Raw genomic sequence first — 27,056 nt, 5'->3', positions numbered from 1 at the left:
GTATGTATACCCACAGGTTGTGGTGTAAGACTCGAAGCTCGACCAAAATAAACAATGCGAATCTACAAAGAAAGCCAGTCTACGTCTTTGGAGACTGGTTTGGCACACAGAACTTTCGTTTGTTATTGGCCAACAACTCATAAAGATGTTCCCCCAGCATATGCAAATTTTTATTTTTATTTGATTTGTGCGCAGAAGTTATTGATTTCTCCTTTGTGATTTAAAACCAGTCCTGGGGTCTTTGAATAGGCAGATTTGCGTGTGCAACAAGAAAAAACTTGAAAACCAATATTTAATAATACTTGATTGTCTAAACTCACCAATTGGGTCAATGTCAATGTCAAAGACTTGAAACTCTAGAATAACAAAGTCACTGAACTCTCTGAAGCACCCACGCTATTAATCTTTATAAGTTAGTTCGGAATTTAAACTAATTCATAGAAATATATAAAGCAGATTAACATAAACTTTTCAACGGTTCCGTACACTTTTAACCAGTCTGACGAAAGCTCAAACCCTAACTAAATGCGTCTACTTAGCTTTCTCTAGATTGAACTTAACTCAACTCCGAGATTAACGATCTACTTAAATAGTCTAGTTTTGGATGGGAGGCTGCTCGCCAAGCTCTCCAAGAAAGTGGAGACTCCTCCCTAGGGGCATCTTAGGGGTTTATTGCTCGACTTTTCCTAGAAGTCGTGCACTCCGAAGTTCTCGGTGTGAACGCTCTTTGGAGATAAATACAGAAACAGAGACTGTAATTGAGACAAAGACAACGGCCCCCGAAAATGGAAGTGATTCATAAATCGTCGCTTGACCTGTCTCAAGCTGCGGTTTCGTTTTCGGATTGAGATCGTAATCGGGATCGGTATCGTCGGATTTGGAATCGAAGTCGGGATTTGTATCGGGATTGGTAAACACCCACCCAAAATAAACACTTGCAAATCAAAATTTCGTTATAAATATCGCCTTGCCGGTGGTCAGGACTTGCATTTGCAATTGAGCCTTCAGTGAGATCCAGTAAATATGTTGTTCGGAATATATATATCGATCGGTTGTCTGCTGATGATCTTGGGGGTGGCGATCTCCCAACCGTTGTCCTGGTGCGATCCCGAATTGTGTCCGGATAACACGGTGCACATAGCTTGTAATAATGACGGGGTAAGGATATATCGTAACTCTCTTTTCGCTTTAAAACTAAGACAGCTGTGATCCCTAAGGAGTTCCATGAGACCTGCTCCCCGGATGCCACCATGGTGGACCTAAAGCCTTATCGCAATTTGATCGTTGAGGAGCACAACAAGCGGAGGAACTTCATTGCCTCTGGATCCCTGCCTGGATATTATCCGGCCACCCGCATGGCCACCATGGTGTGGGATGAGGAACTGGAGTACCTGGCCACGTTGAACTTGAAAACCTGCTACCTGGAGCACGACGACTGTCACAACAGCTACCGCTTTCGGAATCTGGGTCAGAACCTCTGCGGGGTCGACCGCCGGCGGAACTGGCCGCTGAACGTGACCAATCTGGTGGAGCAGTCGATGGGCCTGTGGTTCGGGGAACACAAGCTGATCGACAGCAGTTACATATCCGATTTTAAGCTCACGAGGAATCTGTAAGTTATCCGCAAGTCCTCCTTCCCCACTGACCTAACCCACTAACTTCTTTTTCAGTGAAAAGTATGGACACTTTGTGGAGACTGTGCTGGACCGTAATACCCATGTGGGCTGTGCCATGATGCGCTTCACCAATCCCCAGTACCCCTTCCTCTACATCTACAACACGGCCTGCAACTACGCCAGTGTCTATGCCATTGGAGTTCCTGTCTATAATGCCGGAGAACCCGCCTCTGAGTGCCGGACGGGCAGCAATCCGGAGTACCCCGCCCTCTGCTCCATCAGGGAGGAGTACAATCCCAACCACAATTTGTACTAGCTAATGAACCAAATGATAAATACCTCACTAAAATATACCCTAGCTAATGAACCAATCCAAACACCCCGATTTTTATAACTTTCCTTCGACAATTGCGCCCACTGATTGATACGTCAAGATTTGTTTATCGTCGTTCCGGCTGCTAAATTTGGCTCGTTGCTAATTGCCAATTCAGCGGGCACTCAATTATTAATGTTAACGGAAATAATCGAAAGCGGTTCTCGGACACTGGGATCGAGCATTAAGAATTTTGGGGATTATTTACGCATAAGAAAATTTGACAGCTACACGTATGAGTAACATGTTAAATATTTTTAAAGACGTATATTAAGCCTTTATTATCGATACCTCAATAAATATGTAAACAAATTATTAACAAAAGTACGAATTAAGAAAATAAGAGCCAAGTTATAAGCTGTTGTTTTGCCACCAATATGTTAATTAAAAGACCTCATTGGAAACGTTATTAAAAAACACCTAAAATGCGCACTTTCTTTCTAAACATTATGTTAGTTTAAATTTAGGTATTACACTGCATTAGCAGGAAGCTTAATCCCTGTTGTTTAAATCTAATTCAGTTGTAAAAGGCGGACTAAAAAGAAAATATAAACAAAACTTTTAAACAATAAAAAAAATTATAATTATTTTAAAAATTGTTTATATAAAAAGCATTACAACATATGTTGTCAAAAGTTTCTTCTGAAAAAATGAAATCTAAAACTTGTTATTTCATAACAAATTGCCTTTAACCCAAGGTGCATTCGGTTATTTTTCACGCCTTATTGCAAGTGACTGACCCATCCTGCACTCGTTATTATCAAAACGATGATTTGTATGTCCCATCATCAAAGTAAAAATTAATTGTTAATTGCTCAGAATCACATTAAAAGGCAGTTAATTCATCAATGAGCCAGCTGCACACCCGAAAAAAACAACAGACCGTTTACGAGCCACGCATATAAACAATGTGCTCAATGCACCCGATGACGAAGACAGACTCAGTTCCAATCTTGGCAAGAAATACTGGACTTGGTCCTAAGGACAGACCTGACATTCCTGCCGTCAATTGTGGGCAATTTACGGTCGAGCAACTGGAGCTGCAGCCTAGATCAGACAGTGACTCCAATAACTCAGCTCACCATGTGTGGGATTGCATGTGGAGCAAACAAGGGATCGCAGCAGCTTTCCCAGCTCGAGTTGCACACTGCTAAAAATTAGTGGGTATTTTAATAAAGAAAATAAGGTATATAACATACTAAGGAAATCATGGAAACCGATAAATCTCCATACAAAAAAACTAATGAATAAGGTTAACAACTATTTAGAAAGGTAATATTACTTCGTAAAAAGAAAAAGAATTGAAAAATAAAATGTTTAAAGTATAGATAAGCATTTTCAGTGCATCCCTTCCCCATTTACTGCCCACTTTCAAGCCGGCCACAGTGAAGCCTCTGCCCTGACTTTTATCTTGCTTTATCTGCGGCTATGCATCATAAACGAGTCTGCTATCCAGTTCCTGTCCCGTCCTGACCTGTCCTGCCTTTCCACACAAATCTCCAAACTCCCACAGACCCTGGATCTGGATATGAATCTGGATGGCTGGCTGTCGTTGCTGGTTATGCAAATTCCGATTACGAAGCTTTATCGCAGCCAGAATCGCAGATCTCGGCCCAGCAGCTGTCGAGCTGTCAGCCCGTCGAGCTGAGAGCGGGCCAATAAAGATCTCTGTTTTGACAGTTTGCACGTTTATTGGACCTGGAAACCCCCGATCCCTTGAGTCTACCACCAGATGCCCAGGTCGCTAAATAGCTCCTCGGTGGTTGGCAGCTCAAAGTCCTCGTTGACCCACTCGGATCGCTTTTTGTTGCTTGGGTTCTTCTGGTCGGTTGCTCCGTACTCCTTGCGATAGCCCACATCCTCCCGAAGATCCTCCTCATCGTACTCCTCATCGTCTTCCACTGCCTCCAGGGAGCTGCTCATGTTGGTCTTACGCTTCGGCGGAGCCAGTGGCAAACCCTTCTCTCCGAGCATACGCTGCATGTTCTCTATTTCATCCACCTGCTGTGTTGCCGGTGGCTTCTCCTCCGTCGGGGGTTCTTCAGTGGTTTTTTCGGGATAAACCGCCACCGGAGAGGAGGCCAATCTCACAATCCTGTCGAAAAGAGTTGCAAAATGTCGTCTAAATCGGCTGTAATCAAAACTGTCCCGGGTTCCAGCGTTGCCATCCAGTAATCCATGAGTGGATGTGGACTTTGAGCGCGTCAGCGGCCCAAAATGATGCAGCATATCGATGCCGGGCGCCATCGATTCCTCCCAACTCTGTTGTAATTTTCTTTGTTATTCTTTTGTAACATCACATTGAAAATTTTAAAACACTTGCCAGTTCTGTCCAGTCTTCGATGGGCACACTTAGCACTGAGTTAACCACATTTACCACGCGCTCCTCCAGGTTCAGGGCATGAATAATCCATTTGGCTAAAGCCACGGCGCAATTTAGGTCGCAGCGCTGTCTGAAATCGATAAAAATAATTTGAAGGATATACATCAGTTGTTCGTTTTCCGCGAGGATACCGCGTTCTCCAAATGCGCAGGAAAACATTTGAACAAATTCATATTTAAAATTGAAATTATTAAAATAAAAATGATACATAAATATGCAAATATCATGACATTTTGAAAATAAAACCAAAATTCATAATTAATTTGTGTAATTTTTAAAATTAGTGCAATTTAATATCATACAATTTTTGAAATCTTAATTTAAAGGCATACAAGAAATACTAACTAAATACAAGAACAGGTATACCCTTCATCATTTAATAAGGGGTATAAAATTGTCAATTATTTGAGTTGGTTTGAGGCTTGGTGGCCGTGTCAAAATAGAAATGACTTAATGGGTGGTAATTAACAAACACTCTACGAGCACCTACTTGCGTTCGTCCCGCCTAATCTCCACCAGCTTGTCGCCCTCCAGGATTAGCTGGTCGTAGTTGGACTCTATTTGCATTGTGAGGGCTTCCTTGGGCTCTCCCTCCGACTGCTCCTGTAGTTGGCGCTGAAGGGTCTTGAACTGCAGCCAGAGGTCCTCCAATTGATCCTGTGGATAAATAATTAAAGAGAATAAATATTATATTAGAAAGTCCCTATTCACCGTTTGCTTCCTGATGCTCTGCTGGGTTTCGTGGTGGACATCAATCCGATGCAGGATGGGTTGGGCGGGCAGAAAGGGAGCCGCCATTAGGCGTTCCACACAGCGATTGAGGACTCCGCGCTTTGGCTTCTTTTTGTCCATCTTGATCAGTCCCGCAGAACTATCCAGCTGGAGCGTTCTCTCCACAATCCTCTCCAGAATAATGGCGAAGGTCTCCACGTAATCGGACTGTATGCGTAAGCGATTGGAGTTCTTGGCGGCCACCACAGTGATTATTTCACTCTGCTTCTCAAGACCCGGACAGAGTAATTGCAGGCCCAGAGCATGGGCATCGCTCTGCTCCTCCAGGAACTCCCCGAAAAAGGCGGCCAGCTTGGGAGTCACATGCCGACTGGTGATGCTATAGGTCAGCTTGATTCCAGCCGCCTTTTGGGGCTGACAAACACGATAGAACATGGACAGAGGGAGGTTGGCGCTTTGCTGGATAACCCGCGGAATGCCCTAGAAAGGATTTGGATTAGGATGAGCACTTAACAATCTTTAGGATTCTCCTTTTCTCACCCTGGTACTCAAAAAAGAGGCCACCACTTCCACTTTAGTACTGTGGATATGCAGCAACTCGGCGATGTAAAAGTCCAACTTGAATTCCTTACTTGTGCCTGCTTTCACATCCACAAAGCTTACGGTATCCTGACTGCATCGCACTCCATTGGGCGTCTGGAACACCAACTGCAATTCGGCCAGCTCCGCCTTAATTTTGCAGCGCAGCAAGCCCTTGGCCGAGGGCAACTCCTTGACAGCCACATCCGCCGGCACATCCAACAACAAGGTATCCAGATCATCGATGGCTTCCTCCTGGATACTGAAGCTAAGGCGCACTTGATCAGCCGCCTGCTGATTGAGGGCATCCATGTCCCGCACATCCACCGCCTCCTTGATCTCATCCTCCAGCTGCTGAAGCTCCTTGTGGGCCTGGGCAAAACTCAACTCCTGCACGTTCAAGGGCTGCACCTGGAACTGGAAGGGATCGGCTCCGAGGTAGCCCACCTCGAGCTGTCCTTTGGCGCCCAATGTTACAATTCCTCCAGCTAGATTTTGGACATTGGAGCGCTGTATGGCCACCGGAGCGGGCGATTGATTTGGCCATTGTGCCGCCCAAATAATGTTGGCCTCCTCATACAAATGCAACTTGGAGGAGTCCGAAATGATGGCGCTTATGAGGCGGGCTCCGGGCTCTAGGAATTAAATCCTAGTTTACAAAGGATTTACGCAAGGACTAGAAAAAAATGCTTACCCCAGTAGTAGCCCACCACAAAGCTGGTAAAACACTTTGGAGCATAGTCCAGTTTGAGCATAAAGTTGAATTTCCCGTTGTCGTCCAGTGAAATAAAGTTTCGTTCACCCAAGATCATGATATAGGAACAGTTCCTAAATAATACATAGCGTTTGAGAATGTGTGGCATACTTTCGGGTAGAGATATTTCACACTATACTCACTCCTTCACTTGAACCACCCGCATATCGACAATGCCCTCGCCGACGCACTGCGTCCATGTGGGCTGGTAGCTGCTCTTGGTGACCAGCGAGTGGGATAGATCCTGGTAGCTGAAGCATTGAAGATCCCAGGTGGCACTAAACCGAAAGAAGCTATCGGTGCGCTCGCAATATGCGACTGGTGCGGGAAGAGCCCGGTATCCTGGGAATCGACACTCGTAGGAGATGCCATCCTGCTCATAGAAAGTCAACGTCCCATCCAGATGGACCACGCAAAAGAATTCCCGACCCTTAACCTGGCCAAAGTGACCCTGGCACAGTCCAAACGAGACGCGCTGAAACTTATGCTCCGCCTGCACCTGGAGGCGCAACTGAGCTCCATGATCCGCCAATCCGCCGATGGCCAAGACATTGTAAATAACAATAGCGTTGGGTAGGAGTACCCCCAACTGATTGGTATTTTCATTACGAACATTTCTGCGGGGCAAGGTCAGTAGTCATGGAAGTCCTCCTCTTCCGAATCTCCTCCAAACTCACCCACTAAACTTGCCAGCATATAACCCGATAATGGGAGCCACCATCTGGGTTTCCAGTAGCAGGTCGGTGGCGTCGTAGCTCCTGCGGTGCGGATAGTAGATACTCAGCTGTCCCGTCTGGGAGCCCACAATAATGTAGTCCTTTTCCTGCGACTCCAGGCCAAAGCGAGCGCACAGTAAACTGGCCACATCGTATTCCTCTCCAGGATCGGAACACTGGGCAGACCACCAGCTGCAGACATTGAACAACGACATGTTGCTACTGACTTTTGGAACCATTCGATTCCAGTTCTGAGTTAGCTCAAGTTGTTGTGGTCGAAAGGAAAAAGGTTGCCTTGGAAACCATATAGCTTTCCGGGATACGTCAACAATAAGGGTAGTCCCCGCTCCAAACATTATTTTTTACATATTTTCTTTATTTGCGTTTGATCATTAAACTAGGGTATAAGTTATTTGTAAATAAAAACTAAATTTGTAAGGGTATATATTTAGGGGTATTTATGTAGTATCTGATAGATCTGAATTAGATTTACGAATGTACATACTGCTCTACGGGAATATAGGGCTGAGACCTTAGTTAACTACGATTTACAAGTTGAATTTAAAGCATTTAGCCTACGAACTAGGCACTCTTCAATTCTGTTAAACTAAGATCGTAATAGATAGATTAAAAGTTATTGCTATTCCTATGGATCAGTTAGATTATTAATACGGCGGCCACGCCTTGAGCTGATTGAAGCGATCATCGTCGGCATCTTCAGCGTCCACCTGCAGCTCATCATCCTCCAGAGCGGTTCGCTCATGGCTGCAAAACCAATCGACAGAAATTGAGATCAATTTAGCAATGACTGGCTGATTGACTGACTGACTGATTGAATGCATGAGGATCGGCGTGGGATGAGCTATTGAAATTTGTTTGATCTTGAAATTCGAAAGGATCATATTGTTTGACTTTTGACTGAATTGAAGGTGTTTGTGGTGGTTGTGGGGTTTGAATCTGAATTGGTGTGTTGTAGGTGGCAGTGGCGGTGGCAGTGGAGGTGATGCTCGAGATGCTCCGCCGGTGACGTGGTCTGGCGGCCCTGCTCGAGCGTTATTCTTTCTCGCTGCGTATCAGGATCTTTTTCTGCACCAGCTTGCGTACCTGTTGCGTTGTGGTCTGCGACAGTCCGCCCTGTTGCTGTTGCTGCTGTTGTTGTTGTTGCTGCTGTTGCTGCTGTTGTTGCTGTTGCTGTTGCTGCTGCTGCTGCTGCAGGCTGCCCACTGTTGGTAATGTGGTGGTTGTCTGCGTGATGGTCATCACCTCCGCCGGACCAGCTGTTGGTCCTGCAATGCTCGTGTGCTGCTGCTGCTGTTGCTGCTGCACAACTGCCAGGAGATTGCTACCCGAGGTGGTCTGCAAGCGGACCGGACTGGCGTTCTGGCGCTGATTGTGCTGAAGAGCAGCAATCAGCGTCTGCTGCGTAGTCTGGCCTCCAGCTCCTCCAGAGGCGGCCACCTTAAGCGCACTGGCGATGCTGGGACCAGCGACATGGGTGCGTAGGTTTCCAGCAGCCAAGGCCTGAGCGGAGGCAGCTGAAACAACCTGAAGATGAAAAAAAATAGAGTTAAATAATATATCCGGGGGATCTCTTTAAAAGCTAACTCACCTGAATTGTCTGACGCTGGTTGGCCTGAGATGCAACCGAAACGGGAATAACCCGCCCCACGCTCGTCTTACCCAATACCAGATTGGTGGTGGCCAATGTGCCCTGCTGGCCGCTCCGCATCACCTGCTGGATCTGCTGAACAGTCACCGAATTCGGCAAAGCCTTGGTGTTCTGGATGTGAAGCAATTGTGCCTGGACACTATTTCCACCACCAACCTTTTGCTGATGCTGTTGTTGTTGCTGCTGGGCAGCAACTGTGGGCAAAGTACCGCCGCCAGAAACACTAACTCCTTGCTGCTGCTGGGGACCGGTGGTCGTCACTATGTTAGTGGCCGTGGGTTGACCGCTGGCACTGACCAGCTGCGTCATCCGACTAATCTTACGCGGCATCGTCAGTTGCTGCTGCATTTGCAGGTGACGCATCTGGTTGGGCATGGTCACCTTTATTTGGCTGCCTGGTTTTAACTGGGGCAACGTCATATTAACGCTTCCCGCCTGGACAGTGGGGTTTGTGGCCGACACGGTAACGCCGCCAGCATTAACACTGCTCCCGCTGGCCGCTGCCGCCGTAGAAGCTTTAACAAGGGAAGCGATCTGCTGCTGGGTAACTTGCTGCGGTTGACCGGCCACAGGGAGTTGTCCCTGCTGCTGTTGCTGCTGGGCCGTCGTGGTGGTAAACAGCGCTCCAGACGCCTGCTGCGCCTTTTGGGCGGCTAGAATATTGTGCCGTTTAACCAGCAACATATCCCCGGCCCCAGTAGTGGTGGTTGTTCCGTCCGCAGAAACAACTTGACGCTGCAGTTGCTGCTTCCCGGCCGCCATCTGCTTGATGAATTGCGTCCTGGCCTGCCCATGCATTTGCACGCTGCTGACCACGTTGCCCGATTGCACGGTGGTGGAGGTACCCGGCATTCCTGAAACGGCCACTTTTTGGCTGGTCACGTGCGTACCCATGTTGCTGGCCTGGATTATAGTACCGCCTGCTTGCACTAGATTAGCAGTGGCTCCGCCAGATCCACCAGCTCCTCCGGCCACCGCCTGTGTTGTCGTCTGCAGCACCTTCAAGCTGCGCTGACGGTAGAGTTGAATGTGTGCGCCTCCCGATTGCTGAGTACCGGGTATCACCGTGGTCTTTCCTCCCTGCTGCAGTGCACTCACCGGAATTCCCTTGGTGGTAACCAGCTGGGTGGTCTGAGTGGCTGGAGACGTGGGTACAGTTGCCAAACGGAGCTGAGTCTGGAACTGCGCCGGACTCACGCCTTGCCCCAAGTTCGGCATGGAAACAATAGACTGAACACCGCCTGTGGTGCGCTGTTGTAGTGTGTTCCCTGCAGCTGTCGACACAATCCGCTGTCCACGCAACATGGCCGTGTTCAGAGTGGTTACAGTCGTGGTCTGGTGCTGTTGTTGCTGCTGACCCGCTGTCGTGGTCAGCACAGTGCCCACCGTGGGCAGAGTGCTAACGGAAACGACCTGCGGCAGCGATTGCGTTTGCACAATGCTTCCCAGCTGAGGGGAACTGTTTACCGGCAGCGTCTGCGACGAGATGGACACGATCTGGGCACCGGAGCCGATCTGTGGTTGCACCACTGCCGGAAGAGTCTGAACAGGAGTCGTTAACACGACACTCACACTGGACTGCCCACCAGAAGCGGCTGCAGACTGTTGAGCCAGTTGTTGTAACTGACCCGCAGTCAGGCTGGAGGATGTACCTACTATAGTCTTGACCAGCTGTTGGGTGGTGGTCTGTCCTGCCTGGCCAGGATGTGTTCGCATCTGCTGCTGTGGCTGATGGAGCAGGATGGCGGTCTGCTGACCGGGTGAGACATTGGAACTGGTCAAATGCTGGATCTGCAGCTGTTGCAACTGACCAGCGGCTGGCACAGCCATCGTTGTTGTAGCACTGGTTTGCTGCTGCTGCACTAGCTCTACGGTCTGTTGAACCGGTAGGGTCTGTTGAACGGTTGGAACAGTGGGCAGTTGTTGCTGCACCACCTGCTGTGGCTGCTGCTGCTGTTGCACCTGCTGGACCACTTGTTGCGGCTGCTGTTGCTGCGGCGGAGGTGGTGCAGGTTGTTGCTGCTGCTGCGCTTGGGGCTGCACTTGCTGCACCACTCCCACGCCAACCGGAGGCTGGGGCATTGGCGGTCCTCGCTGCTTCTCCCGCATCTTATTCGCCTTCATAGCCGCAATGTTTTGCGGCGACACCGGTTGATCATAGTTCTGGATGCCGAACTCCTGCAACACCTCCATGTGCTTGGGATTCATCAGGCTGGGAGCACTAAACTGGCGCTTTGGTGGCGGTGCCTTTTTCAGGTAAGCCGTCTTAATGCTGTCGAAGCGCGACCGCATTGTTTTGTAAAACGAGGCGTTGTTATCGCTCACATACAGCTGGGTGGTACGCAAATATCGCAGCGGACTCTTCAGGTACTCAGTGCGCAGAGTGGGCTTAAGCTTCTTCTGCTTTTTGGGGCTCTCCACCACCTTGCCTTCCTCCCTCGGCTGAATGTGTGTCTCGTATCTCCAGCGACACTGTCTCGCCGAGCGGTAGGTTTTTGAGCAGAAGTTAACCATTTCGGAGACGAGATCCCAGTTGGGTGTTTGACCCGGTGAGAGCAGCATTAGGCTGCACGGCAATCCTTGCAGATTCACCAGCACGTGCAGAATGGCCATGTCCTCAAAGACACACCACTCGGCCATGGCCTCCGGTTCGGTAAGAGGTTTGGTCGGCAGTTGAGGTTTCAGCCCTGGAATCGGCATGTTAGGCTTAAAGCTTCCGCGGAAACGCTGGCTCTTCAACTCGCGACGCAGACGAGCCAGCTGTGGGGTTGGTCGATCGAATAGCGATCTGGGAGGCACGTAGTTATCCTCCCGACGCATTTTGTTGGGCCTTCTACTACCATCGTAGCCAGCATCCGTCCGCGAACGCTTGTGCTCCTTGCGCACGTAAACTGGCGGCAGATCCGTCTCTGCAATGGGTTCCAGCTCGTACATGAACGACAGCGAATAGTCGATATAGATATCATTATCGTTATCCTGCGGCGGCGTGGGGGGACACCACATCTAATCAAGGGATCACAAGAGATTAGCACTATGGACTAAGTGTTTTTAAGCAACCGCTTCAACTTACCGGCATCTGTTCCATGGTGTTGCGCGATATCCAGACCTGGACCAGATCGTAGCCAAGAAAGTTGAAGAAAAGAATAAACGTTCCGCATTATTTTCAAGATATAGCAACTCTGTTTTGGTGTTGGCTTAGGAACTATTTTTAATTCAACGTATTGCTTTCGATTCGAACTGAATTGAAAATGATCAAATTGATGGCGTTGTAGCTTTCATTCCGAACAATTTTTTTCTTTCGTACTGCGCTTAGGGAGTGAAATTATAATTTAAGAGGGATTCGTAATTTGTAATTGTGATAATTGGATAGTAATTGCGACACCAAAACAGAATTCTACATTTGTTTACAGAAAATAATATTTAACAATCTTTGGATGATTTCCGCTTATTCTTTTCCAACTTGCATCTTTTAGATAGGAAATGTTTTTCTTTTTCTTTGGGGCAACGCACGAAATTAGTCCGTAAATAAAAACCACAACGTCTTTTAGTTTGTTTCAGATTTAGCTTTGTTTCTGTTTTTATAGGTTTTATCTTGTTACACGTGGATTTTTATACTTTTTAAAGCATACGAAATGAGTTTTTTTATTGGTTAGTCAATCTATGCTCATAGTCTTTAGATTGTTAATGATTCGTTTAAGTTAGAGTACAAAATAAATTATAGAATGCAAAAATATTTAACAATTATTATAGTATACCTATTCTTACAATCTAATGCAGTTTTTGGGAGAAGTGTTCGTTCTGCTTTCTCGATTGGTTTTTTGACAAACATAATTTAACAACAACAATCGAGGATGTGGTAATTTGGATGCTTACAGTCGAATGCTGAATGCTGGATATTTGGAGTCTTTTAGATACCTCTATATACAATCTGAGATGCCTTATAACGCTAACCCAGAAGTTGTGAATCCCCCGGTGAACTATATCTACGCTATCTCCTATGCTTCATTCTCGGCCTACAGCCCCTCGCACAATCGATCAATATCTTTGACCGAATTAAGTTGAATTTGTTATCCTACCACTCTCGCATTGTTTCTGCCGCCTAACTAACTTAGTTCATATGATAGATGATAGAAGGAAACTCGTTACAGTCTATAAATACTCGTTTTTAATCAATCGGCAACAGCCAACTGGCAGTAGTAACAGCCCAAGGAAGGACCCGTCTCCCTACAGGGAATTCGTCGCCCACTAAAACGCACACAGCACACACAGCTGATAATACTGACTGAGGGATGAGAAAAAATATCATCACCTGGTTGTCCCGCTCGAGGAGACATTTGCTCCAGAAGCACCGCTGACTGCTGGCGAGGAACTTGGGCTGGCCGCAGTGCCGGGAGTGGATCGAAGCAACACCCTGGGGGACTTAGTTATCCACCGGTGCAAGGTGCCGACATTGCTGTTGGATTTGCTATTTGTGTCCTCTTTCTTCGTCAGCACTCGCTGCTGAACCATTTTTCGCCTCGGTTCACTTTGAGATTCCTTGGGCGTTGACTCGGTTCTCGGCGTTCTTTTAACGCTCCTATTGGCGCTGCTTCTGTTCAGCATGGTAGCCACGGGACTCATGTCTAGGGTCCACAAATTTATCTTCACTGAGCCCCGCGACCTAGTACGTGGCGTGTGTCCAACAGCTTCGCTCTCATCACTCTTATCCGAATTCTGCGGTTGCTCTTTGGGCTCCGCTTTACCTTCGTGATGCTCATCCGTGTCAGACTCCTCGCTCACATTGTAGTACGTGGAGCTAGTCATGGTGGTGTCCTGCACCTGATCGTGTGCATCCCAGCCATCCAAGCTCTCAGCTTCTTCTTCTGCAGTGCCATCTCCCGCTGTACCATAAGTAGAGCTGGACCTCACATCCGCCTCTGAGTCTTCGGTTTCAACATCAACCATTTCCACTTCATCGGCTTCTTCCTCTTCGGCATCGTCGTCATCATCATCGTCGTTTGTTTGCGATTCTGTTTGCGTGGTCTCTTCCTCAAGAGCCGAGCCAACTGACTCCTCTTCCTCCTCCTCATCCACATTGGCATCGACGTCCTCGTCTTCGGTATCTTCTTCAGACTCCTGCTGCTCGTCCTCCTCCTCTTCATCTTGCTCACTGTCATCATTCATATGTTTTAAAGGAGCTGCAATCGTAGCTCTTCTCTCCAACAGTTTTCTGCGCGTGGCGGCAACAGAGACACTGTCTCTTCTCCCCCGCTTGGGTGGGGTTGTCTTGACACTGTTGTTGGGTGCCACATTGGATTTCAGAGGCGTCTTCAACATCTTGCTCATGGCAATGTTTGCCGACTGCCTTTTCGGACGCTCCTCGATGACCAATGAGGAATCCTCTAGAGCGGATGCGGCTGCAGATGCCGCCAAAGCTGTGCGTGTTGTCTTTCTAGTGGGCGGTGTGAGGACATTGGTCATGCTGACCGCGCCCAGAGAATGGAGACGGGTGTGCCGCTGAACAGGCGTTGCGGCAACTGTACCCTTGCCCTTGCCGCCTGTTGTTGGCCTCTTGTTGTTACTACTGCTTCGGCTACTGCTGCTGACCCCCAACCCTGACTTCTTCCCCGTCCCCGTGCCTGAGGCCACGGGAGCACTTGAATTGAGGCTGTTCTGGCGATTACCCCTAATCGCAGCCGATCTTCTATTTTTGCTGTTGCTACTGTTGCTATGGCTACTGACACTCCTGCTCAACTTCTGAGATGAATTGCTGCGGTTTACCCTCCCCAGTGGTCGCTTTTTGGAATTGGAATCTTGTTTGCTATTAACCTGATTACTCGAGTCCTTGCGACTGTAGGTAAGCATCTCGTCGGGTTCCGATTCCTGCTTAAGCAGCTCCTCCTCCTTGTGCATGGCCGCCAACCGATTGGCCTCCCACTCGCGTTTTTGGGCTTCCAATTCGGCCTCCGCCGCTCGCAACTGTTCTGCTGTCCACGCTGCTCCAGTGGCTTCCACAAAGCGCATGGCATAACGCTCGATAGGCGAGAGCTGAATGGGGATAAAAATCATTAGTTCGTTGGGTCTTTATGAGGTCTTAAAAATATTTACTTATTTATTTATATAAAACTTATTTGAGATTGATTTCTATAGTAAACTAATTAGTTTTTAGCACTAGTCTTTAGATAATTCATTTTATATTGTCAGACTTTGAGTGATACAATCGTGGCCTAGGTTATGTCGCCTCAACTATGTCTGAAGGTCTGAACCCCAAAATGAGGTTGTTCTTAGCATCTCTTGCTTTATTGAATTCGCTTAGAAATACGAATTCAATTTAAACTGCAAGTGATGCCATAACTTAAACCAATGTTGTATCTTACAATGTTAGACTTTGAGTGATACAATCGTGGCGTGGGTTAGGTCGCCTCAACTATGTCTGAAGGTCTACTTCCCGAAGGAATATTTCTCTAAGCAATTCTTGTTTCACCGAAATCGCACAAAAATGCTGTTTCAGTATTAAATGCAAGAACTGCAACCATTAATAAACTTACTCCTAAAAGGGATTTTATGAATTCTTTAAAATTTAAAAACATTTTTAAACTGTATTTTCCCCCTTTTGGGTGACTCACCTGTTTGACCAGGTTCTGCATCTCCAGATCGGCCTTGCTGAGTTCCACTCCCTCTGCATTTGCCTCCTCCGTTGCAATAGGAATGTTCTCGTCAAACTCTGCCAGATCTGCGGCCACCTCTGCTTTTGCTGTCTTCGTGGCCTGCACATCCTGCTCGTCCTCAGCGGCGGCCAAAGCGTGCTCGAAGGCGCGCAGAGACTGTTTCTCTGTCTCCACCACCGTCGTCGGCGTGTTCACAAGCGTTGTTGTAGCCACAATTGTATCTTTATCTTCCGGCTTTTCCTGGCTAGTCTCGTCTTGCTCGTTCTGTTCCATCGTAAAGAGATCCTTGATAGTGGAACTCTTGAAGAATGTTGTGGTGAAGTTGCCACCCTCGATGGCCATGTCGGTAAGCATTCGCTTTTGGTTCGCCTTTTTGAGGATGTTTACTTCTATGGTTTTTTCGGAGACCAGTCGGTAGATGTGGACATCTCGCGTCTGGCCAATTCGATGGCATCGATCCTGGGCCTGCGCATCCATGGTGGGATTCCAGTCCGAGTCGTAAAAGATCACAGTATCGGCACCCGTCAGATTGATGCCCACTCCACCGGACCGCGTGGAGAGGATAAAACAGAAAATTCGTTTGTCTCCATTAAAGCGCTCCATAAGAATTTGGCGCTGCTCCACCCGAGTGGAACCATCCAAACGCAAATAGATGTGGCCGTGGTAGTTCAGGAACGCTTCTAAGACATCCAACATCTTGGTCATCTGGGTGAATATCAGAACACGATGCCCCTCAAACTTAAGCTGCCGGAGCAAACGATCCATGGTCTGGAGCTTGCCACAGTCGTACTGAATGAGACGCGGATCCGGGAACTGAGTGGTCATTGCCGAAATTATTGGATGCAGCAAGGCCAACTTTGGCAACAGGGCCTGACCCACAGTGTTTTCGATCTTGCGCTCATACTGCCAGTGCGTTGATGCAAGATTCTGTACATAGCGACGGATTCGCGGCGCACACACGGGAGGAACATAGATCACAAAATTGGCAAACAGTGGATTCAGATCCACACATCTCTCCTCCCAGCTCTTTAGCAAATGGTTCAGTGACCAACCATCCCGGCGCGACATGGCTGTGCAGCAATTTGAGTAGCCACGTGTCTGCCAGGTGGATCGCTTTAGCGATCGTGTCGCCTGCATACAACGCTGCAAAGCTCTGCGACAATCCTCGCCATATATGGGAGTGGCATCGGTACGCCGCCGATTTATCATAGCCATACGTTTCAGCGAGGCCAATCGCTGCTCCTTACGCATCTGAATCAGCTCCTGCACCTTGTAGGGATCCTCGGTCTCAGTTTCCTCCTCGGGCTCAGTTTTTCCATTGGCAATGCTTTGCTTCTGTGCTGTGCTTTTTACATGCGAGGCTAGATCTTTGACAATGGGATCCCTTATTAGTGGCTGCGCAGTAGAAGTGGCTGCGGTGACTGTCGTTCCGGATATCGTCGTCGCCGACATGGCTGTGGTTTTACTTGTTAAGGTGAGACGAGCTCCAGCTGCTCCCGAATTTGTCGCCGGTGTGAGGTAGAAAAATGGCTTTCCGTCTTGCATCGTCTTTGCCACTTTGGCGGGCGTTGGTGCGTTTATTTGCGAGCGTGCGCCCAGCAACTTGGAGTTGCTAAGCACACTTAAGGCCCCAGTGGGAGAAGACGCTGCAGTTGATGACGCTGTTGTCACCACACTGTTGATCACCACTGGTTTCAAAGCCATATTCACAGGGTTAATGGAGGCACTGACCCGTTTCAGAACCCTACCACTTGGCAGCAAACTGCGCATTGGCACAATTTTGGACCCCTCCAAGCGCATGGCAGGACTGGCTCCTATTTTCACCGCATTCAACTTGATGCGCTGCGCAAGCTCAGCACTGCGTACTCGTATGTGGAAGCGGTATTTGCCGTTGGGACAGCGGGGAGCTGGTTGCGGAGCTGTATCGATCTCCTCAATAAACTTGCGAGGCGGGGCGAGCAGGCGGGATTTGTGCGAGACGTAGGCGGTCATAGTTTGCTCCAGATGCAACAGCAAAAGGTTTACAGTCTCTAGGTTGATTTGCTGCAAAAAAAAAGATACAATTAGTTGTTGATTTCATTTGTAATGCTATCTTAAAAATGTTTTAGTGATAAATCGAATCAGACAAATGCCTCGCAAATGCGAACATCCTGGGAAAAGTTTACGACTCTCTCCAAAATAGATTAAGCCCAACTATCAGTGACAGTTTAACATCATTTTCTACCCAAACCCGAAGTGAAGGATTCGGAAGACACTTCTTTAACTCACCGTGAACGGATCATACTCCATTATGTCGCACACGAGTCGCGGCGTGTGGAATGTAATGCCCTCCATTTGAAATGGCGAGATTGTAGGTCGCACTTCAAACATATTCGGGTGATTGCACACCTTTCGCAGCTGCATCAGAACATTAATCACACTCAGCAAGTTACCGGTTTGCAAGGTTTCCCTTGTTCTATAGGAAAAACATAAATAAGATAAATAATGAATTCATCAATCGTGATAAAATTAAAACTTACTTGGACCGACTCATGAAATCCTCGTACAGATAGCGCTGGCGATTCGACAGACGGCACATGACCACATGCTCGTACTTTTTTGGCATTTGTTTTTCCACCTCCTTCTTGAGGCGTCGAAGTAGGAACGGACGAATCACCTGTACGGAAAAATAAGAACAATATGCTAATTACTGCGTATTTAGTTTGAAATTATGGAGAACATTTTAAAAGGGTAGTGGTGTCAGGGGCGTTTTCAATGTGAGCAACTTGGTTGAATTTTGAGCACATGGATAAGACGCATCTTCTTGATCTAGCAAACTAACAAATTGTCATCACACGAGGCTATGTTCTAATGTGACACAGAGTGCATTTGCGTAACAGGGACCAGTCCTGACATTAGTCTTAAAGAAAAGACTGTTCACAATGTAAACGGATTAGAGTTAGAGGGACTAAAATCTCTTGTTAGTAGCAATACAAATATTTCATTTATAATGGTGTAAGGTGCGTTTTCAATGTAATCAGCCTGACCGGCATTAATCACATGGATAAGACGCATCTCTTTCATTTAGCAAACTAACAAATTGTCATCATATGTGGCTTAAATTCATATGACACAGAGTGCATTTGCCCACCTAAATTATTGCCAGATTTCGTGGTCTTTAAAAAGGGTGTTCACAATGTAAACGGATCGAAGCTATAAAAAGCAAAAATCACTTGCAACTGCGACGATTGCTTTTGCACACATCTACGATTTTCAAGAGCATTTAACGGGCTGGCAAGAAAACGCTTTTAGGTGCAATGAAAATGTTATACTTATGATGGTGTAAAATTCGATTTCAATGTTATCAGCCTGATCGGCATTAATCACATGGATAAGACGCATCTCTTTTATATAGCAAACTAACAAATTGTCATCACATGTGGCTTAATTCAACGTGACACAGAGTGCATTTGCCTAACTTAAATAAATTCCATATTTTAGTCTTAAAGAAGGATGTTCACAATGTAAACGGATCGAAGTTATAAAAAACTAAAATCAATTGCAACTGCGAGGATTGCTTTTGCACACATCTACGATTTTCAAGAGCATTTAACAGGCTGGCAAGAAAACGCTTTTAGGTGCATTTCCAACATCACTTATAGTCAGCCATATGGAATTCTGCCATGAGAGAAAACAGAAACACTTGCAACTGATCTTTACTCTAGCACACATCTACGATTTTCGAGAGCATTTTATGGGCTGGCAGGAAAACGCTTTTAGGTGCTAAACTCAATACAATGTACACTTAGTTTTCGATTGATTGATATGCTTACCTTGTGCAAACGCGTTATCAAAGTCTCGTTGTACTCCATGTTGCCTTCAATCATGCCCGTCATTGGGTTGGAGAACCACTCCTTGAACTCGCGGTGCGATGAGAACACATAAGGCATAAGGAAGTGCATCAAGGACCACAGTTCCATCAGATCGTTCTGCAGTGGGGTTCCAGTCAACAACAGACGCCTACAGAAATTAGAGAAAACAACTTATAAAATCCATTCCTATTAAAGGCTTCTGGGTTATTTGTATCGAAACAAGGCCACAAGCATTCTAGGGCTGGATTAGCATGCTCTGGTTTAGTATGCGGCATTATAGCGAATTTACTTTTAGCACCCAAGCGTAGTCGCCATACTAGTTTAGCAATCGCATGGTTACTGATTTTTGGTGCTGGCTGGCAGAATAAGCAATTGCAGTTGCAATCCCCAATTACTCACCTCTCTGTGGAAAAGTTAAGTAGCAGCTGCCAACGTTGGGACTTGAAGTTCTTAATATTCTGCGCTTCATCCAGGATAAGGTACTTCCACTTTTTGCGTCGAAAGCTCTGTTGATCTTGCACCACCAGCTTGTATGACGTGATGCACACATGGAAAGCATTGGGCTTTGTCCAGCCCACGCGCTTAAGCTTGCGCTCCTTTTGAGAGCCGTAGTAGGTGAGTATTTTGAAGCCGGGACACCACTTCTTGAACTCCATTTCCCAGTTAAGCATCACAGACGAAGGCACCACAATCAGGTGAGGTCCCCAGTTGCCCCTGGCACAGGCAAGGTGGGCCAACAGAGCGATAGTTTGAATGGTCTTGCCCAGGCCCATCTCGTCAGCCAGGATGCCATTTAGCTTGCGCTCGTTCATGGTGACCAGCCAATCAAGTCCGATATGCTGGTACTCACGCAGAGAGTGCTTTAGCAGGAAGGGCACTGGGGTAACCACATTGGTGGAGGACAAGGTGTTGCCCTTGGGCTGAAGACTCTCTGCCAAGGCAGCTGCATCGTTAAGCATATCATCTTTGTTGCCGCTTGCTCCAGCAGTGGTTCCACTGCTAGCAGCTCCTCCAGTTGCTTCGGCATCCGTAAGCAGACTCTTAAGGCCGTCATCGTGTTCCTCTTGCTCCTCCATATCCGTATCAGTTTTAATTGTGGACAGATCCTCTTCATCCTCGGTGGCTTCCTCTTCGCTTTCGTCAGTGGATTCATCAACAGCCGTTGAATCATCATCAGAGTCCAGCTCAGGGTCACGAGGCTCCAGCTTGCGTCGCTTTGGACTAGGAGGCTGGTCACTGACTTTGGACGACTTGTATTTCGCTAGCAACTGCTCCACTGAGAGATCATTGTCGGCCTCTAGTTCATCGATCTCTTTTTTGTGGTCGACTTCCTGCTCTGCCTCTTCCTGCTTGCTGATAGTATTCTCGTCATCATCGCTGGCTTCCTTTGCCTCGAACTCACTGTCGTCGCTGTCGTCAGGAGTTTCAGTTTTAATAGCAGAGCTCTGCTCCTCTTTCAGAAGCTTATCACGATTCTCCAGGTAGCCAGGTGGCAGATCATTGAGGAAGTCATCAAAGTCCATCTCAGACTCCTTGGCCAAAGCAGTCACCTCGTCTTTAACATCGGCTGCTTCTTCTTCGGCCTTGGCAATGGTCTCCTCATCGTCTTCGGAACCAGACTCCGGTCGGAAGTCATCTGCAAAGAGTGAGAATATTTTGTTTAGCATGTGTGTTAAGCTAGAGATACCGAATGATCGATATGGTTTAAAAGCATCAGGCAAATGCCTCGCAAATGCGACCATCCTAAGATAACATCGAAGTGTTCAAAAATAGACCACAACAACGTTTCAGTGTGTATTTTATCATCAGGTGCTGAGATTTCTGGTTCATTATTAAAATACTAAGTCGAGGAATAACTCACCATCCGACTCCCGTTTCGGCGAAGTAAGACGGCTGGAATTGAGACTTGGCGTGTCCACCACACTCTTGTTCATTCCCTCGGCCAACTGCTGCGAGAACTTTTCCGTCTGGTCCACAATAAAGCTAAGATGCTGGTCTAGAGCCTGCTTCCGCTTCTCCTCGATCTTGGTTTGATGCTTGTACTCGACCAGCTTCTCGACATTTGACCAGAAGCTCTTCACTTCGCGCGCAATGAAGGAGGCCACACGCTTAAGCTGTAGCTCCTGGGCCTTTTCCGCCCTTTGGGCGGCGGTGGCCTTATCCTGGAAATACTTCTGCACCATCTTGGCGCACTTCTTGGCTGCGTTTTTCTTCCACTTGCGCTCCTGTGCAAAGTCAGCCGCCAGCCAGACCATCTCCTCCAGGAGGTAGTCCCAGTGCGCCTTGGGTCGGCTGGGCTCCTGCAGCTTGGGCAAGCGCCGCTCAGTCCATAATCCCTCTCGCTGTAGTTCCGTAATACGCTGCATCACGTACACCTCCTGCTTGGCCTTAAAGGAGAACTCCTGCGCCGCGCTGTTTGGCGTGCCAGAGCCTCCGGCCAACGCAGGGCTAAGCAGGCTGCCGGAAGTGGGAGTGCCAGGCGTGAGGGCTCCGCTTCCACCCAGCGCTGCTGGGCCATTACCCGTGTAGAGCGGTGTGGGTGTACCGCTTCCTCCTCCTCCAGATGCCGCGGAGGATCCGCTTGCGGCATTGCTCTGACCTTGAGGACGCCGTAGCGTTGTAGATCCCACGGGTAACAGCGGAGTGCCACCTTTGAAAAGAAGCCAACAAACGATCGATTAGCTCAAGTAATATTTAGTTATAGGACGGTGGTAATAGATCAATTCTTGGCATGCTGGAAAATGCATCAAGTACAAAAGAACTACCAGGAAAGCAATAATGGATTAATGGAATAGAATAAACATGATAATCGTTTGCGAATCGGTTGCTAAACGAAAGATGTGGGAGGAGAGAACTGCATGCATACTTAGTCCTAGTGTGGAGCCCGAATTCAATGCGGCAGCTGGGCTAAAGATAGCTGCCACATGGATAAGCGAAGCACCACTTTATTCTGGCAAGCTTACAAATTGTCATCACATGAGGCTGGATATCGATGTGACACAGAGTGCGCTTGCCTGTTCCGCCCGAGTTAGAGATTCAGATAAGAATACTTAAGTGAGCCCAGCTTAAATTGGACCTGATTCATTCGCGGATCCAGGTCACTTGCAACTGCGACGGCTGCTCTGGCACACATCTACGATTTTCGAGAGCATTTAACGGGCTGGCAAGAAAACGCTTTTAGGTGCATCCCCGGGGATCTCTTGTAGTCAGCGTCATGGATATCTGCCATCAAGGGAGGCCGAATCACTTGCAACTGAGCTTTGCTCTGGCACACATCTACGATTTTCAAGAGCATTTAACAGGCTGGCAAGAAAACGCTTTTAGGTGCGGGATATAACTAGACTAGAGCTATTGATGAGGCGTGTGGGTGAACAGATGGCTAGGGTGGTGAGAAAGAGCCCAACCGGTGTGATGAGTCCTAAAGTTCGACGCGTTCTCTAGTTTACTAAGTATGCTTAAGTTTGCTAACTTGCTTACAAATCAACGCAATCAATAAAACAATACATTCATCAATTATTTATCAATTCAAACTGAAATAAAAGTATTAAGCAGATTTACCAATCAAAACTAAGGGCAAAAACACCAATACTAGAAAACAATTTACAAATTGAAAGAATAATCTTTATGCACATCAACAATGCACTACTTTGCTTGGCAAATGATAAAATGCTTTAATAGTAAACACACAAACTGGTTTAGATAAGAATGGAAATCAAAAGGATAAGAATTTTAGCTGTGAAAGATTTTTGATATTTTTTTGTTGTTTGCGAACGATAAGCACCTGGCACCAAAGGTACAGAAGGATTTCCTACGGCAGCAGGAGGAGCGGGTATTTGACCGAAGACCATACCGTGACGACCTCCTAAAGGTCTACCGGGTATGTGACCTATATTATAACGATAACGATACAATTATGGTGAGTTGAGTGTGTGCGTTATAGGGGGATGTAGGCAGCATTAATGTGGGAACAGAAATCGGAAAAATAATCAAATTCGTAAATTATAAATAGCAGTACGGGGTATGTTATGTAGTTATGCTTGTGTTTTAGTAGGTGTGTGGTTGTGTGAGATAAACTAACAAAATAATCTTGGCATTTTGTGAGTTTAAATTGCTTTTCATATATTATGTATTAGTAATGCACAATAGTTTTTAGTGCAGGACGTGCGTTGGTAGTTGGCGCGGTTTTAGTTTCAGTTTCGGAGTTACAGGAGTTGGTATGCAGTTGGCTAAAGTTTTAGCATCGATTTTACAATTTGAATTTGGCATAAATATGGGGACGAACATAACGATTTAAAACAACGAAAAATACAATTTTGTTTGGTCGAAACGAACACAACAGAAACACAAAAGTCTTCATAACAATGAGAGAGATCAGGGTATCCGATCGGGAACACGGTGAATTTACCTTGTTGCGTTAGCTGGACAACGGCAGCGGGTAGCTTTGTCGAAATGGCCACCGGTGTGGCTCCAACGGCTGGGATTTTGATCTCCGCCTCCAGTGGCAGGACATTACCACTCGCTTCGACCGAACTCCCAGTTGTGGTGTTTGCGGTGGCACTTGCAGCTGTTCCTGGGAGGACTGTGTTGTTCGTGTTGCTTGCTGTTGTTGCGGGTGTTAAGGTTGTGTTGCTGCCAATCTTGCTTGGCACTTGAGATTGCGAATTCTGAAAAAGAAACATCGAAATCTGAATAAGTACAAAAGCAATTAACCTTGATACCAAAAAATATCTTTCTTTCATTCAGACAAATGCCTCGCAACTGCGAACATCCCTTTAAAAGCCAGAATCAATCAAAAATAGATCGAGAAAGGCACTCAGTTTGATTTTAACATCATAATGGCTGCTATAAGTGTGCATTTCTTTCAAGTTTCCTACCGTTTTCACTGTGTTATTGCTGTTGTTGCCATCCAATGGTGCTGTTGATGTCGTTCCTGTACTGATCCCGCTGACCACTGACGACTCCGCAGTGGCTGGCTGTTGGGTGGTGTACTTCTGTGTCTGATTCTGGGCTGCAGCTGCTGCTGCTGCTGATGTGCTCGGCTTGTCCTCCTGTATCAGCTGATCTATACGATTCGCATTGCTGTAGCTGATGAACTGCGGGGTTGGTGTCTTCTTGCGCCACGCGGGGTAGTCCATCATACTGCCTCCGTTTTGTAGGTAAAAGTATTCGGACACATTTTCAAGATGCCTTTGGGTGAGAGAGAAATCGTGTTATTTCGGTAAGTAAGGGAGTTTTGAGAAAGGAAACCCACCGTTCCTTAAGGTTACGCAAGATCTGCAATTTCTGCTGGAGTATGCGCTTCTTTAGGGCATTCAGGTCCTGCAGGGCCGTGGTTGAAAGCCCGCCGACCTCGGTGCTGGAGGCCACTGATGCTGGCAGCAGAGAGCCCACAATGTTGCTGCTCCCGGCTGTTCCAACAATGCTGGTGGCGCTCGTCCGGTCCTCGTTGTTGTCCAAACGCTGACGCTTGGCCTGCGGCGGTGAAGCGGAGGCTTCTATGGTGCTGATGATGCTGGATGCGGCGGATAGATTTGAGTGGGCGGGTGGTGCTACTGCTGCTGCTGCCGTTGCCTCTGTCGTTTGCTGTTGTTGTTGCGGCAAGGGCGACAGCGGCACAGGCAGCTGCGCACTGGCCAGTTGCTTCTGTTTGCTACTGCTGCTGCTGCTGGCGATTCCCTTTGCTTGGGTCGCAATATGATGGTGATGGCGGGTGGCCGGCAAGGCTGCTCCTGCTGATCCTGCTCCTGTCGTGGTCGTGGTTTTGGCTGTGGCAACTGAAATTTCCGTTGAATGTGGAGTTACGCGGTCTGGCACAGCAGGAGGGGCCGGGCTGAGCCCTTCATGCCCCCCTCCTGCTGAATTACCTTCATTCATGTTTGAGACATCTGAAAAGAACAACAACAATCAAAAAGGGGGTGTGAGTTCCCAGTATTATTTTGAAATGACAGCGGTTGGCGGGAAAAAAAAGGTGGCCCGCCGAGCACATGTGGCGATGCTGCAGCCCTGGTCAGAACTTAGAACCCATTTAATTTGCACTGACGCCTATGATTTTACCATTTAAACTGCGTAATATCCATTATCAATGTGACGGGCAAATAAAACCATAGTCTTGTTAATACGAACAAAAAAAGCGCTTATCGCACCGAATGCACCCCTTGAAAACCGGGAAATGCAACCCTGCGTCCTGGGATTTTCCATGCCTCACACACACGCGCGTTTTTCCACTTCCGCAGAGGGAATGTGGAGAACCGATATTCTTTGCAAAACGTTTTCCATTGTTCGCATGATTTTCAAAATTTTCACCAGAACTAAACGCTCAAAATAAGCACTTCACACATACACACGGAAGGTGCCGAATCCCGGCTGCCAGAGCAAGACGACTATATGCAGCGACATGGCGGCGTCGCTTCTTTGTATGGGTGTGCGCGTCGATTCTCCGCGCGGCAGACATTTTCTTTTTCACATTTTTTCGTACCTCAGACGGGGAGAATTTTAATCACAAGATATCACCATCTCTACACGGCATCCGGGCTTGAAAATGTGCGAATGCGTCGTGGAAAGTGTTCCGCACTCGTTGGTTTGCAGGCGAAACCGAATTTCTTGCACATTTATTGGATTATTTTCCGGCAGAGGTGCGCGAGCACGTCTGCTCGTGTTCGAAACAACAAGAAAATTGGTGTGGCCGTCGATGGGGCGTACAACCATCCACTTTCGGTATGACCCCGGTGAAGCTCCGCTGAAATACCAACCTTGTACGGTATTGTACCGTACTGTATTGAGCTACAAGGAAATCTCTTTTGATTAAAATTCCTACGTATATAAACTTCTGCCGCAGAGATTGGCAGATTTGTTCTGCTCCTGACCAAGTTTTTTTTTTCGAAACTCTAGAAACCAAGATAGATTTTTATACATACTTGCCTAAAATTAAAGTTAGGTTAATAATCTAGAACAAAATATATAACTTGAAATAAGAAAATACTCATATTGCTTCAGCTCATCTTTATTTTAGGAATACTTAAACTTCATATTTAAACTTACCAGAAAGAATACTTGATATTTTATTTTATTGTTGCTTTGGGTAAGTCATTCTTTTGAAAATCCAGTCCCTTGTGATATAATCTGGGTATACCCTAAACTGTTGAATTGCTGAATTGTTGAAATTTGGTCAACTGTTAATCAGCTGTTCCATACAAAGTCAACTTTCAGAAATTTCAGCAATTCAACAGTCTCGGGGCTGTTGAAAATTTTGTTGAATTGCTGAAAATAAGAGTTGGCGCTGCTCTCGAATAAAAGTAAGAGGGTAACTCTGGTCACTTGTAAGCATGGAGGAATTGCAATCGTATAAAATATGCAAGTAAAGGATATCTGATAGGATGCTGTCTGTTAGTAGTGCTAATAGTTCAGTTTTTTGGCTTATTCTCGGCATTTTCAGCCATTTTAAACATAATCTTTGGTATACACGGCCTGGCAATTTAACAATCTGACAAACAGCTGACATCTTAAAATTGAAAATTCAACAGGGAACTTTTAGGGTCGTTCCCTTAATTGCTGAAATTTTCTGTTGAATTTTCAACAATTCAGCAATTCAACAGTTTAGGGAATACCCTGAATATAATTAGATCATTTATAATAGAATCATTATGTATTCATTATCTTCCTAAATCGATAGAATTAATACCATTTCCGTCGTAATGGCATTCTAAACAAATAACGTTTTAATTATTATTCCGTTTTAT

General features: G+C 46.8%; 3 protein-coding genes and 13 non-coding genes across 19 annotated transcripts; 1 reads left to right on the top strand and 15 right to left on the bottom strand.

Moving 5' to 3' along the window:
* Positions 1 to 46: 46 nt before the first annotated feature.
* Positions 47 to 1,993, top strand: LOC108008822 (venom allergen-1). Its single transcript, XM_017072728.4, has 3 exons — positions 47 to 1,158; positions 1,218 to 1,612; positions 1,671 to 1,993. Exons 1-3 carry the CDS (start codon positions 1,024 to 1,026, stop codon positions 1,930 to 1,932), a joined length of 792 nt encoding a protein of 263 aa, XP_016928217.3. The 5' UTR covers positions 47 to 1,023; the 3' UTR covers positions 1,933 to 1,993.
* Positions 1,994 to 3,656: 1,663 nt separating this feature from the next.
* On the bottom strand, positions 3,657 to 7,383 carry BBS9 (Bardet-Biedl syndrome 9). The gene is made up of 8 exons (XM_017072498.4): positions 7,115 to 7,383; positions 6,581 to 7,054; positions 6,378 to 6,511; positions 5,645 to 6,318; positions 5,084 to 5,584; positions 4,863 to 5,029; positions 4,313 to 4,442; positions 3,657 to 4,251 (listed from the first exon to the last, which is right to left on the bottom strand). Exons 1-8 carry the CDS (start codon positions 7,366 to 7,368, stop codon positions 3,712 to 3,714), a joined length of 2,874 nt encoding a protein of 957 aa, XP_016927987.3. The 5' UTR covers positions 7,369 to 7,383; the 3' UTR covers positions 3,657 to 3,711.
* Positions 7,384 to 7,508: 125 nt separating this feature from the next.
* dom (domino helicase) lies at positions 7,509 to 25,995 on the bottom strand. Of its 4 annotated transcripts, XM_065863573.2 has the most exons (16): positions 25,796 to 25,995; positions 24,572 to 25,205; positions 24,195 to 24,507; positions 23,726 to 23,984; positions 23,102 to 23,206; positions 21,182 to 21,970; positions 19,720 to 20,956; positions 19,282 to 19,468; positions 17,989 to 18,125; positions 17,738 to 17,924; positions 15,428 to 17,512; positions 14,631 to 14,849; positions 11,893 to 11,928; positions 8,763 to 11,825; positions 8,258 to 8,698; positions 7,509 to 7,918 (listed from the first exon to the last, which is right to left on the bottom strand). In XM_065863573.2, the coding sequence occupies exons 2-16, from the start codon at positions 25,192 to 25,194 to the stop codon at positions 7,913 to 7,915; spliced, it is 9,687 nt and encodes a 3,228-aa protein (XP_065719645.2). In that variant the 5' UTR covers positions 25,195 to 25,205; positions 25,796 to 25,995; the 3' UTR covers positions 7,509 to 7,912. The 4 variants fall into 4 exon arrangements, with proteins under 4 accessions (XP_065719645.2, XP_065719644.2, XP_016928561.3 ...); XM_065863572.2 differs by having other exon boundaries at positions 7,509 to 8,698; XM_017073072.4 differs by lacking the exon at positions 23,102 to 23,206 and having other exon boundaries at positions 7,509 to 8,698.
* LOC118877018 (small nucleolar RNA Me28S-Am2589) lies at positions 17,583 to 17,692 on the bottom strand. Its single transcript, XR_005013955.2, has one exon. It is a non-coding gene; the product is annotated as a small nucleolar RNA Me28S-Am2589 (small nucleolar RNA).
* LOC118877029 (small nucleolar RNA psi18S-841/snoR66) lies at positions 18,203 to 18,342 on the bottom strand. Its single transcript, XR_005013966.2, has one exon. It is a non-coding gene; the product is annotated as a small nucleolar RNA psi18S-841/snoR66 (small nucleolar RNA).
* Positions 18,459 to 18,596, bottom strand: LOC118877027 (small nucleolar RNA psi18S-841/snoR66). The gene has a single exon (XR_005013964.2). It is a non-coding gene; the product is annotated as a small nucleolar RNA psi18S-841/snoR66 (small nucleolar RNA).
* On the bottom strand, positions 18,634 to 18,765 carry LOC118877032 (small nucleolar RNA psi28S-3316). The gene has a single exon (XR_005013969.3). It is a non-coding gene; the product is annotated as a small nucleolar RNA psi28S-3316 (small nucleolar RNA).
* Positions 18,786 to 18,923, bottom strand: LOC118877028 (small nucleolar RNA psi18S-841/snoR66). Its single transcript, XR_005013965.2, has one exon. It is a non-coding gene; the product is annotated as a small nucleolar RNA psi18S-841/snoR66 (small nucleolar RNA).
* LOC118877030 (small nucleolar RNA psi28S-3316) lies at positions 18,960 to 19,091 on the bottom strand. Its single transcript, XR_005013967.2, has one exon. It is a non-coding gene; the product is annotated as a small nucleolar RNA psi28S-3316 (small nucleolar RNA).
* On the bottom strand, positions 19,103 to 19,233 carry LOC118877035 (small nucleolar RNA psi28S-3316). Its single transcript, XR_005013972.2, has one exon. It is a non-coding gene; the product is annotated as a small nucleolar RNA psi28S-3316 (small nucleolar RNA).
* On the bottom strand, positions 19,529 to 19,674 carry LOC136116789 (small nucleolar RNA psi28S-3378). Its single transcript, XR_010653843.1, has one exon. It is a non-coding gene; the product is annotated as a small nucleolar RNA psi28S-3378 (small nucleolar RNA).
* Positions 21,027 to 21,135, bottom strand: LOC118877019 (small nucleolar RNA Me28S-Am2589). Its single transcript, XR_005013956.2, has one exon. It is a non-coding gene; the product is annotated as a small nucleolar RNA Me28S-Am2589 (small nucleolar RNA).
* Positions 22,193 to 22,335, bottom strand: LOC118877026 (small nucleolar RNA psi18S-841/snoR66). The gene has a single exon (XR_005013963.2). It is a non-coding gene; the product is annotated as a small nucleolar RNA psi18S-841/snoR66 (small nucleolar RNA).
* LOC118877034 (small nucleolar RNA psi28S-3316) lies at positions 22,373 to 22,506 on the bottom strand. Its single transcript, XR_005013971.2, has one exon. It is a non-coding gene; the product is annotated as a small nucleolar RNA psi28S-3316 (small nucleolar RNA).
* On the bottom strand, positions 22,519 to 22,649 carry LOC118877033 (small nucleolar RNA psi28S-3316). Its single transcript, XR_005013970.2, has one exon. It is a non-coding gene; the product is annotated as a small nucleolar RNA psi28S-3316 (small nucleolar RNA).
* Positions 24,053 to 24,160, bottom strand: LOC118877021 (small nucleolar RNA Me28S-Am2589). The gene has a single exon (XR_005013958.1). It is a non-coding gene; the product is annotated as a small nucleolar RNA Me28S-Am2589 (small nucleolar RNA).
* Positions 25,996 to 27,056: the final 1,061 nt, after the last annotated feature.

Source organism: Drosophila suzukii, chromosome 2R (genome assembly GCF_043229965.1).
Source record: "Drosophila suzukii chromosome 2R, CBGP_Dsuzu_IsoJpt1.0, whole genome shotgun sequence".
Taxonomy (NCBI): domain Eukaryota; kingdom Metazoa; phylum Arthropoda; class Insecta; order Diptera; family Drosophilidae; genus Drosophila; species Drosophila suzukii.
This window is presented reverse-complemented; position numbering and strand designations above follow the sequence as displayed.

Bases quoted from the DNA above. Each gene is read 5' to 3' on its own strand.
- LOC108008822 (XM_017072728.4), top strand. From the start codon at position 1,024: ATGTTGTTCGGAATATATATATCGATCGGTTGTCTGCTGATGATCTTG. The intron at 1,159-1,217 runs GTAAGGATATAT...GTGATCCCTAAG, and splicing joins TAGCTTGTAATAATGACGGG to GAGTTCCATGAGACCTGCTC. The intron at 1,613-1,670 runs GTAAGTTATCCG...CTTCTTTTTCAG, and splicing joins TTTAAGCTCACGAGGAATCT to TGAAAAGTATGGACACTTTG.
- BBS9 (XM_017072498.4), bottom strand. From the start codon at position 7,368: ATGTCGTTGTTCAATGTCTGCAGCTGGTGGTCTGCCCAGTGTTCCGAT. The intron at 6,512-6,580 runs GTGAGTATAGTG...TGTATTATTTAG, and splicing joins CGGGTGGTTCAAGTGAAGGA to GAACTGTTCCTATATCATGA. The intron at 5,585-5,644 runs GTGAGAAAAGGA...AATCCTTTCTAG, and splicing joins CCTCTTTTTTGAGTACCAGG to GGCATTCCGCGGGTTATCCA.
- dom (XM_065863572.2), bottom strand. From the start codon at position 25,194: ATGAATGAAGGTAATTCAGCAGGAGGGGGGCATGAAGGGCTCAGCCCG. The intron at 18,126-19,281 runs GTAAGCATATCA...TTTTCCGTACAG, and splicing joins TGATAACGCGTTTGCACAAG to GTGATTCGTCCGTTCCTACT. The intron at 17,513-17,737 runs GTGAGTTAAAGA...TTTTTTTTGCAG, and splicing joins TGGAGTATGATCCGTTCACG to CAAATCAACCTAGAGACTGT.